The sequence below is a fragment of the Myxocyprinus asiaticus genome, chromosome 35 (genome assembly GCF_019703515.2).
Source record: "Myxocyprinus asiaticus isolate MX2 ecotype Aquarium Trade chromosome 35, UBuf_Myxa_2, whole genome shotgun sequence".
NCBI classification, from domain to species: Eukaryota; Metazoa; Chordata; class Actinopteri; order Cypriniformes; family Catostomidae; genus Myxocyprinus; species Myxocyprinus asiaticus.
Genome location: NC_059378.1, coordinates 30,786,168 through 30,798,438, shown reverse-complemented (window position 1 = coordinate 30,798,438; position 12,271 = coordinate 30,786,168). Strand labels below are relative to the sequence as shown.

Sequence of the window (12,271 nt, the reverse complement as noted above, 5' to 3'; positions counted from 1 at the left end):
AACCTTTATTTCCGCCACCACAGAGGTTGAAGTCTGCTGTCTGGGATTACTTGGCTATGTAAAAGACCCACGAAGCACCATCAATGTTGATGGTTACCCAGTCTGTAAAGTTTGTCACAAAAAAATATCGGCTCAGGCGGGAAACACTTCAAACCTTAAGCACCATCTCTGTGAGCACCATCCCACGGAATTTGTGGAAATGAATATAAGTGGAAATACAGTATACAGGATAATAAATGATAGCCTCTGTTTAAAAAAACCACCAGATTCAATGTAGTTTTACATGATTTGTAATGACTAGGTAGGCTAAAGTTATGTTCATGCTTCCTGTCACATTCACAAATGCAGCAAACGGATTAAGACCTCGTTCAACATTACAATGTTCCAACTGTTTGTTAATTAATTGTTAATTAAGTGCAGTGCAACAGTAGGCAAATGTGTTTGATACTACTAATAATATGTTTTATTTGTAAAACATACTGTAGGTCTAAATAGGGTTTACAAAGTGCATGAATTTTGGTGTTCAGAAAATTGTCATGCATGCAAGAAACTGACAGTGAAACTGTGGCAGAAAATAGACAGTATTGGACAAAATGCCAATAATAACACTGCACATGAATAATATATTTTCAGTAGGTATTGTAGAATTAAACTAAATCACAAATGCAACAAATTACTGAACGCATGCAAATGCATATTTGAAGTGTTAATCTGGGCAATAATCATTACAAATGATTACAATTCAATATCATAAATCATAAAATAACAATAACAAAATGTTTTTAGTTATAATCATCTGACTACTGTACATATTGCAAAAAAACAGAACACAAATTTTTTTATTAATGTTTTACCTGTTTGTGATTTTTTTTTCTTTCTTTTATTTTACCTTGTCAGTGTCCTGATGTTCAAGATCAAAAGTTAAAGGATTAAAGTTGAAGAAACCCAAAATTAAGTTCAAGAATTGGTTATAACTGAAATATTTATCTGTGTTTATCAGAAATAGCCTATTTCATAACCAAATATTAAACTGCTTTTAATATTATCAATGCACCTCAATATCGTGATACCGTAATACCGTGGTAATTTTTGTGGCGGTTATCATACCGTCAAAATGTAATACTGTTACACCCCTAGTGTGAAATCATGTTTGGGGGCTGAGTGCTTTTTCAAGGCACCGTGTGCTTCTTTCTTTCCAAATGATATACTCCTGGAAAAAGTTTAAATATATCTGAGATAGAGTGGTGAAATTGAATTGTAAATATCCACATTATTTCATTTCCCCCAATATTTGAATAAGTTTTGAAACCAAAACAAACAGCTTTTAAACACAACAAAAGGTTTAACCTTTGTTAAACAAAAGCCAAAGAAATAAAAAACAGTCTATCACATCTACACTTGACAGCTTGCTTGCTAAAGCATAACTATACAGAAAGTCAACGATGATCAGCTGAGATTTCATAGCATTAATGCCAACCGCAGGACACGTTTGATTTCAATTGATGCCTTACATATAACAACTGAAGTTACTATCACTACAAACAGTTTGTCTTTCATTGGTAGTAAACAACCTGCTCAAGTTCTCATATTTTTTAATTGATGGTGATCAGTGACAGTTCAACAAAACTGTTATAAAAACATGAAAAAAACCTGCACAATTATCCACACAGTACTGATTACTCACACTGTGTGCTGTATGACAAACTGGGAAAACAATATAGTCATAGTAAAATTTCCATTCATAGAAAACAGGCACATTTTTGTGATGAAACAAAATAATTACAAGTTTTTGGTGTGACAGAGCTGTCTTTTTGTTGTTGTTCTTGGTTTATCAGTGCATTAAACATCTGTGAACCAAAATTAAACTTTCGTAGCATTTAATTACCAAACCTTAAAATACAGTATTAATATCAAACATTTAATTGTCTATTCCATACATTTTCAGTATTGACGTACCATATGTACCATTTTTGACTTACCGTACATACTGACTAACCACTGTACCATATCTTATTATCTTACTTTATTCTAAATGGATTCACTCTTTTTTTAGACAAAATCTAATGGTCTTTGTAATACCAAACAAAAATGTTTTTTAATATCAAACATTATGATGAAGAAAATAATTAGTTTATTTGTTCTATCAGTTATTTTATCAATAATGTATCTCATAGTCACATTCTCAGCACTGCATGTGTTCAGGTCATGTGTGTGGTGAGATGACGCAGAAATTCTCCACAAGTGCTCGTATGTCCAGGAAACACGGCATGACAGAACTCACACACCTGTGACTGCAGCGTGACTTCAGACATGAAGAGACCTCCGGCCTGACTCACCAACTCACTGTCCAGAAAGGAGGATGACCAGGGCCTCTGTAGGACAGACAACATTCTCACACTCAATATACATTCTACATTTCTCAGAGTATTATATTGCAGAATGTTGGAATGTTATATGCTTATACAGCATATTGCAAAGAAAAATATGAATTTTTGAACTCTAAACTCTTAAATTCTAAACAGGAGAGTTCCATGTCAAGGTAACTGGTAGTTTAACCAAAGCAAACTCAACACAAGTGTGTTACAAACCCGCAGCCGTTGTGAAGTCTGGGTGACCTGATAGCGCTGCTCAGCTTTCCTCAAGTCATCCCAAGCACTGTTATCTGGAGTCCTAACAGGATTCTGGAAAACTGCTTTATCATGCCCATCTGGAAGGTCCAGGTTCAGATGCAGTCTGTCTAGACTTCTGTCAATATGACTGAGATCACTATCAGCTGAAAAACAAACATAAAAACAGAATACACTTCTGAATAAAAACTACATTTGCATTTACATGGTAGATTTTTTAAAAAATAACAATGCTTGCAATTCAACAAAATAATGGTTAAAGTTTTTAGTCAAATTATCCAGAAAAGGAGAAAGCACCCAGCTCACATAAACAGCTGAAGAAGACACTAGGGCAGGGGTTTTCAAACTGGGGTCTGGGGGCCTCAAGAGGGTCCGCAGAAAATTTCAGGGGAAACAAAGTAGCGGAACACAGACAATGGCCTCGCACCACGTCAGATTATCGCCTCCATAAATGTTGCCCTATAACTATTGTCCCTATATTTAAATTATATCACTTTAACTCCCATATGGGCCTATTACCCCAAGTGTGGGGTAAAAGTCTCCCTTGCCACTTTAAAAAAAAAAAATTTAATCAATACAACCTTCTGTTATTATTTCTTTTCACACAAATCATGTTGTTCTTTCAGTTTTCTATGAAAAGAAATGTATTTTTTCAATCTCAATACACTTTGTGACCGGAAAAAAGCAAATGTTTTCTTAAGGTGTGCCTTTAGCCCCGTTGTAAACTACATAATGACATCAGCAGCTATCCTAAAGGGGCAGTCATACTAGGCTTTGTGCATGTGAAATTGTTTCAGACAGTGCAATGGTCATGAATTACCATAGATTGATGAAAGATGAACATTCTTTCAGAATACGTAAATGGGAGATTTTAAACCTTAAAATATCTTCAAATGTTTATATAAAAAAATACACAACACATTCAAGGCTTTGTTTACAGCCTTGTTTAAAGTTTTATTGTACAAGACATCATGTTCATCATGAGAATATTATACTTTGACGGTGTGGTCCTGTGAGATGTCTTTGAGGTTCTTGTTCCTGGTGTTCTGAGGGATGGGGCTGGTTTCTTGTCTTTTCCTCTGTGCACTGGCAAGGAGAGTTGTCCCTTTTAAGAACTGAGACCAAACCTGAGTGTGAACATTAAGACAATTTATTTTAAACAATATATCGTTGGGTCTTTTCAATCATTTAACACACTGACATATTTTTTACACACTTTGCAAGTGTGGTTTGACCTTGCTGTCTTTGTACTGTGTCAGAGAGATGATGCAGCATTGCTGCTTGTTTTAAGCAGAGTGACTGGAGACGGAGAAACTCCTGGTACAGTGCTGCATATGCCTCCTCCATCTGAGAGCTTGAGTTCAAAGAAAACTTCAGAAAGACTTGTAGTAATTGACATCAGTTAGGAAAAGTAAGATCCACCTTAAACAAAGAGAGGCAAGTTAATTACTAAGGGAAAATGTACAAAGTAAATGTTTATCACACAGATATAACTACTCTCACATCACAATTGAGCTTTATGTGTTACAGGCTCTTTCAAAATTACATTACAGTGTGTGTGTATTCTCTGGCAAAAAGTTGTTCAAGAAGGTTACAAAGTCAGCTGTCTTTAGTTAACTTATGACTCAGCCTCATTTTACATGGACACCCGTCATGAAACAGTAGATCAAATTTGAGAAACAAGTGTTGTTTACTTTACCATCAAGAAATATTCAGATCCAATATCACTACCATGTCAATGTGAAGGTTTTATTTAGATACATCTCAGACAATGCCAAAGCGATATTTAAATAATTAAAAGTTTTCTCGAGCATTGCTGTTTACAGACTGTACGATATTCATAGATATTAACCTCATCGTTTCCCCGTAGCCACAGAATGACAGCGTGAGAACAGGAAGAACAGATTCCCGTGTAAGTTAAATTCGTGATGTACTCGGTTCAACTGAATATTTATCCTGTCCTGTCGTGTTCTCCAGTGGAAAGTTCCATACATACATAAAGTGTCCAGGAATCAAAACCAGGAACTAAATCTAGAACCTCCTCCTTGACCCACCCCAGTGTGCGCGTGAACAAGTGTATTTGCCTGCGTCCGGCAAGACTAGAAGGAACACCCACTTCACGACATGCCTACTACACGTAACGCCCCCTCGGATAAAGTTAGGCTGCGTTCCACTTCAAAATTTTACCAGAGCCGATCTGAAGGGGGAGCCTACAAGGTTAGCATAAAATAGCATAAAGCATCGGTTCCACACACATTCTAGACAAGAGGCTGTTATTTTTGAATGGATGTCAATGGAGGAGATGCTTCAGTGTGCTGAATAAACTGCTTTTTTTTTTTTTTTTTTTTTTTGAGGAAACAGTTAATCACTTAATGAACTGACCGACTGTCCGTCAGTTTTCAACATGTTTTACCCTAAACAATCCCTTTGGAGTGAACTATGTGTGGAGTTTACTACGATAAAATGGCTGTTTTATAAGAGAAGTCACGGACGATTTTGCGACAGGTAGGTGTCTATGGGATCAAAATCCCGTCAAATGTATTGCGGTCACGGATCCAAAAATAATAAGCGTGAATCAAAAAATAATGAGTGCAGATAAAAAAAAATTAAAAGCGCAAAAATAAATAAAAAGCGCAGATCAAAATAATATGCGTAGATAAAAAAATAACAAGCATGAATCAAAAATATATAAACATATTTAAAATATGCTGAAAAAAATTAAAGCAAAGTCATCAGAATTTGGTTTTCCAAAACTTGTGAGTAGAGTTCTATGTAAATCAGGGGGCGTTTTGCATCCCTATTGGTCCACTAGTTCTTAATCGACAGCTCCTCCTCTAGCCAATCATTCGAAGAGGGGAGGTGATGTCACAACAATGCAACTCCGACGGCTGCTGCTCAATATTATAGGCTATTATTTGTGGTTGATAGATACTTGTGTCTGCTTTGAGTATTTTCTGCCAGCTGTAGGAAACAATGTGTTGTCCGAGTAGGACATTATCATAGTCCGTTAACACATCGAGTCAGCTGAATTTAGTTAACAGAGTCTTTAGTTTAGGCATTATTTAAGACTTCCTTGTTTGTAGGTTATTGGCTGCATATCTATAATAAAATGTAGTCGCGAGTTCAGAACCCAACTTGATCCGCTTTTCCATGTTGCTGAATGTGCCATTATGCACTGATCCTACATTGGCATCGTTGGCACGGCTACATGAAGTTTCATTTTCCACGATACTGCAGCGAAATCAGACACAAGTGACCAAGCGTCCCCACGTCAATAAATAATGCAATAAAGTTGGCTTGACGATGGACGTTCTTCACAAATAGTCGCAAATTTAGGGACCGTCTCTAAAGATACAGGCAACATTTTAATATCCAAAACATTTACAAACATTTCCATAATATAGAGTATTCAACTTCAGTAACATTTAAAGCAAATGACTTACAGGCATACAACCAAAAGTGTGCATGTAGGTGTCAGCAATAATGCACACCTTTTAGATTTTTGATATAATAAAATAAAAATAAAAAAGTCAAATTATATGTAAGCATTTCGATATTCATCAGTATTGTAATAGGCCTTGGTGTCGGGATCTGGATTTTATTTCATGGAAAAGCGGATCAAGTTGGGTTCTGAACTCGCGACTACATTGGTACAGCTAGTAAAAACATGCATCAAACATCCACACCAACCCAGCCTTTTTTTTTTTTTTTATTAATTTTTTTAGATATGCAGCCAATAACCTACAAACAAGGAAGTCTTAAATAATGCCTAAACTAAAGACTCTGCTAACTAAATTCAGCTGACTCGATGTGTAAACGGACTATGATAATGGCCTACTCGGACAACACATTGTGTCCTAGAGCTGGCAGAACCTACAAATAATATAATATTGAGCAGCAGCCGTCGGAGTTTCATTGGAGTGATGTCATCTCTCCTCTTCGAATGATTGGATAGAGGAGGAGCTGTCGATCAAGAACTAGTGGCCCAATAGAGACACAAAACGTCCCCTGATTTACATGAAACTCTACTCACAAGTTTTCGAAAATCAAGCGCAGAACTTGAAAACAAAAGCAAAGAAAAATACAGCGTAAGCGTACAAAAAATGAAAATATGAGCAAAATTGTCAGAGAGCACAAAAAACAGTAATATAACCAAGGAAAACATGTTTGTTTGTTTTTTTTTTGTTTGTTTTTTTTTTGTTTTTTTGCAGCATATTTTAAATGTGTTTTATATATTTTTGATTCACGCTTATTATTTTGATTCACGCTTATTATTTTTGGATCCGTGACCGTAATACATTTGATGGGATTTTGATCCCATAGGTGTCAGTTTACGGCTCTCCCAATTCATTTGAATGGTATCCGCAAACGGTGACATAGAGTCGTAACACGCTAGTTGACCGTTACACTTTCTACTATGGTAAAAGCGTGGAGGCTGTTATCTCAGTATCCACAGTTTTCCTGAGCAACCACTGGGCGGCGCCATGATGATTCTAATGGACTGTTTTGTGTTTCTGATCTCGAAACACAATGTAAAAACTACCGAAAAGAGCGATTCAGACATAAAACAACAACCATTTAAGTATTATTTGGAGTAAAAATTAATTTCAGGCTCAACTTGTGCAGTTGTTGGCTGTCATAACAACTCAAAGTAGTTAATGATATCAACATAACAAACCTCGGGCCATCGCTTCATGACATCTACTTAGCCCACTCAGGTGAGGCACTGAAAAAACAAAAAAACAAAAAAAAAACAAAAAGGCCATACTTAACGATTCCGTTAAGTATCGGCACTTTAAAGCCACATGTTTTTGAAAATGTTTACAAATGTAATACTTTAAACATCACATTACCCGCTTAGAATATACGCCGATACGAGCGAAAACACTGGAGACCGGAAATTGAAAACAGGCGAATTGTGGAACACTTCCGCGTTCAGGAACATGGTTGATAGAAAAGAGCAAGTAAATCATTCACTTGTTGCTGTTTGTTGTATAGGTGAAATTACTCTGACGTCAAACCGCAGGAACCGTGCTTCCAGGTTCTTTCGAGCTGGTGGAAATATTGCAGTTTTAATAATCTTTTAAGTTTTATAGAATATAATTATGTCCGTTAACGTTAATAAAAGTTATTATAATGGAATTTCTATGGTTTACAGTGAATTAATTATGTGGGTTCTTTTCTGAATTATTGGGAAAACAAGTTTAAACTTGGTTCAATGAGCCTGTGTAATTATGTCGGACATGTAACAGGTTGAGGAATACACATTCTCACACGTTTAACACACTTTTAAAGCCTAACTTAGAAATGAAAACTACCATCAGACATGCAAAAGGTGTCTAAACTGCTTCAATTATGAACCCGCATAATAATAAATAATATTTTACTTCAATATGATCACATTCCATATCAAAACTTAATAACAGCCGTTTTCGATATAACAGTATTGTTTACTGCATTCAAAATAAATGCAAAGACATCATTTTAGCAGTATGCCAATATTTTTTATTAATTTATCCTTTCACAAACGGTAGTCCATGCGCTGCGGTGGTGGAGACGGGTCCCGTTCCTTCCCTTATATCGTATATGGCGGTCTTGATCATATAACATCATCGTTAGATCATATTTGACCTCATATCTGTCACAGCGACGCGATGGGAGTTTGCGCGATTTCTTCATTAAAAAAGTTAATATCCATCAACAGCTGCTGCGGGTCAGTTAGCCTAACGGTGGTCAGTTGTGTCTTAATTATAGAGCAGACCCGATCTGCAGTAAAGATTGTTTGCGGTTTGAAATCGCTGTGCTCTGTCATAGGTATGTAAATAATGTTGCATATCCTTCTTCATGATTTGTGAATTCAAGTGACATCATCCTTTGCTTCGCAATCGGTCATTTTAACATTGCGATACTTTATTTTATAATACAAATATCTCCATAAGTTAACACTTGGAAGAGGAACCACTTTAATCTTAGCCAGTCTGATTTGTGAATTTTTTCATAGCAGTTTTTTTTTTCAACCCTTGTTAAAGGTGCTATATGTAATATTTTTACTGTACTAAATCGTAAAATGACCATAATATGTCATTAGAGAATTAGGAAACATGCTAAGTTGAAATACTGGCTTCTCCGATAACAATGCTACAGCCAGTATGTTCTACTTTGAAGTTTCCATTCCAGGTCGGAATTTCTGTTTATGTTTTGTCCTGTGTGATCCCGCCCACTGCCCACTCACCAATAGTAGTTCGACATCGCCGGGTTGCCAGATTTGAACAAGTTTTCAGGCAAACAACATTGAGTGCTGGAGCCATGAAAGCCAGCAAACGAACTGGATCAGAGATAACAAATTCCACACGACCTAAAAAGCCTCGCCATCCATCTAAAAATCACCATGACCAGAGGCGTAGTAAAACAAGGATAAATATTGGAGATGCTTTTGGAAGATGGAGACAGCTTAAAGCCCAGAAATCACGGATGCTGAGTTGGCTAATTTGCGTGTGAACGTTCTGGCAACCCGCATGAGCTTCGAGTCTGGGGCGGGGCAGACAACTCTCCAATGTTTTGAATTTGGACTGCAGTACCCATTTCAAACGCTTGTTGTCAGCCTTACATATAGCACCTTTAAGTCCGCGATTTGGGAAGGTGAAAAATAAGCGCTCTTCTTTCCATTGGAAACAGAACGTTCCTTTAGGTTCGGAGAACGTTTCCCTATGTTCTACTAACATTATTTATATTTACATATTCATACATCATTAATCATAAATAATCAGCCCAATCAGTGTATTTGTTAATCCATTGTTTAATTCAAAACATTTAATCATAATTGAATACAAAAAAAAAAAAAAACATGAAAATATTTTCATAGATAAAAAAATAGATAAAAACTGATCAATTTGTGTGTATTTCCTCAGTTAATTCGGGATGATTTCAAAGACTTTAACACTAAAACTTAGTGTTAAAATCATTTTGTTTAACCATTGACCCACAGCACTTACTTAGTTTACTACTTTTAACCACTAATAGTTCTAAACATAAATAACACATATTGACACTATATTCATTCATTTTCTATTATAGCGTAATTTCTTGTACAGCTGCTTTGAAACAATGCCTGTTGTAAAAAGCGCTATACAAATAAATTTGACTTGACTTGATAAAAATGTGCAAGAACATTGTATCATTTAAAAAAATAAATTGTAAATGTAAAAACTGATACATTTTTGATAAACTTCTCTCTCCACTTGAAAAAACAGGCAAACACTACTCTTCCACTACTGTCATCTGCAAAATTAACAAAGAAATGAAAAAGGCAACATAAGTTACATGGACATTAGATTAAACAAATAGATGAACAATTTAATAAATAATCTTCTACTACTGTATCAGATTCAGAATCAGAATCAGCTTTATTGCCAAGTATGCTTACACATACAAGGAATTTGTCTTGGTGACAGGAGCTTCCAGTGTACGACAATACAAAAACAGCAGCAAGACATAGATAATAAAAAATAATTATACACATACGTACCTACACAGACACACACATACATACATACATACACACATACACATACGTAGTGCACATCTAATACAAATCTGTTATCTGTTATGTACAGTGCAAAATAAAAATGTGTTATGTACAGTACAAATGTTTTTTAATAAAAAATTTTTTTTTTATTTATTTATTTTTTTTAGGGGAATGAAATGGCAGAAGAGGTTGGATAAATATAAAAAAGACTAAACTGTGTATTGCACATAGTTATTGCTCAATGGGGCAATTTAACTGTTCATGAGATGGATAGCCTGAGGAAAAAAACTGCTCTTGTGCCTGACGGTTCTGGTGCTCAGAGCTCTGAAGCATCGGCCAAAAGGCAACAGTTCAAAAAGGTAATGGGCAGGGTGAGTGGGGTCCAGAGAGATTTTCCAGCCTTTTTCCTCACTCTGGAAGTGTATAGTTCTTGAAGGGAGGACAGGGAGCAACCATTAATCCTCTCAGCAGTCCGAACTCTCCTTTGTAGTCTTCTGATGTCTGATTTTGTAGCTGAACCAAACCAGACAGTTATTGAAGTGCAGAGGACAGACTCAATGACTGCTGAGTAGAAATGTATCAGCAGTGCCTGTGGCAGGTTGAACTTCCTCAGCTGGCGAAGGAAGTACAACCTCTGCTGGGCCTTTTTCACAACGGAGTCAATGTGTGTCTCCCACTTCAGGTCCTGTGAGATGGTAGTGCCCAGGAACCTGAATGTCTCCACTGCTGCCACAGTGCTGTTTAGAACGGTGAGGGGGTTCAGTGTTGGGGTGTTCCTCCTAAAGTCCACAATCATCTCCACCGTTTTGAGCGTGTTCAGCTCAAGGTTGTTTTTACTGCACCAGACAGCCAGCTGTTCAACCTCCCTTCTGTATGCAGACTCATCGTCATCTCGGATGAGGCCGATGACAGTGGTGTCGTCTGCAAACTTCAGGAGATTGACAGAGGGGTCCTTGGCGATGCAGTCATTGGTGTAGAGGGAGAAGAGTAGTGGGGAGAGCACACATCCCTGGGGGGCACCAGTGCTGATTGTACAGGTGCTGGAAGTGAGTTTCCCCTGTCTTACAAGCTGCTGCCTGTCTGTCAGAAAGCTGGTAATCCACTGACAGATAGACATGGGAACAGAGAGTTGGTGTAATTTATTCTGGAGTATAGCTGGGATGATGGTGTTGAAAGCCGAACTGAAGTCCACAAAAAGGATCCTTGCGTATGTCCCTGGTCTGTCCCATGTTGACTGCATCATCCACATACCTGTTTGCTCGATAAGCAAATTGAAGGTATAGGCCTTTAATATTATGAATTGTGCGCACTGCAGCGTCTTGTGGAATGATGTTACGAGCAACAGCAAAACATTTTTATGAAAATATCTTCTTAAAAAATATAAATTAACATGAGAAGCAAACATGCATTAGATATTAAGACTTGTTTTGTCTATTTTGTCTTAAATCTTGTCAGTGGAAGATAAAATAGCCTACACTTAATCCTCATCAGTTTGGTTCTCAGATTAATGTATTTATTTGTACAGATGTTTAGGCTATATGCAACATAAGTAACAACATAAATTAAACACATCATCACACATAATATGGAGTGATGGATAAATTAATGGATAAATTCATTTCCATCTATTAATTTTTTTACCCACTTATGTAAGGTCGCACCGTCTCGGGTATACCTAAAGCCGAATTAAGGCAAGGAAACACTAACAGGTGGATTTAATTTCCATGCAAGTGTCATGGGAGGATTCAGCCCCGGTTTGTTTTGTGTGTCTTCGCTCGTGTTGTTGTAGGTGTGGCGTTAATTATGAGGCGGCGTTACTCAGCAACGTTTATTACCAGCCGCTGCCTGATTAATGTGACACCTGCAGGCTATCTCCTTTCCCCTTTATAAGCAGCCCTTTGTGTGAGTTGTGTTTGTCGGATTGTTCTCGTGTGCTGTGCTTTTTGTTCTCTCTCTCATTTTGTTTGTTTGTTTGTTTGTTTGTTTGTTTGTTTGTTTGTTTGATTTACGTTTTCCTGTGCTCCAGTCTAATATCTCTCTCAGTACTCTCTGCATTTGGTCTTCTCTGCCTTCATCCCACCTCACTGCAGTCATTGCCTGCCAAGCTTAGTCATCATCA

The 12,271-nt window shown here is 36.9% G+C and overlaps 1 protein-coding gene across 1 annotated transcript; it reads right to left on the bottom strand.

Annotated features, from left to right (window-relative positions):
* Positions 1–412: 412 nt before the first annotated feature.
* On the bottom strand, positions 413–4,670 carry zgc:113184 (uncharacterized protein LOC553745 homolog). The gene is made up of 5 exons (XM_051672390.1): positions 4,480–4,670; positions 3,863–4,049; positions 3,623–3,754; positions 2,589–2,773; positions 413–2,372 (listed from the first exon to the last, which is right to left on the bottom strand). The coding sequence occupies exons 2-5, from the start codon at positions 3,972–3,974 to the stop codon at positions 2,199–2,201; spliced, it is 603 nt and encodes a 200-aa protein (XP_051528350.1). The 5' UTR covers positions 3,975–4,049; positions 4,480–4,670; the 3' UTR covers positions 413–2,198.
* Positions 4,671–12,271: the final 7,601 nt, after the last annotated feature.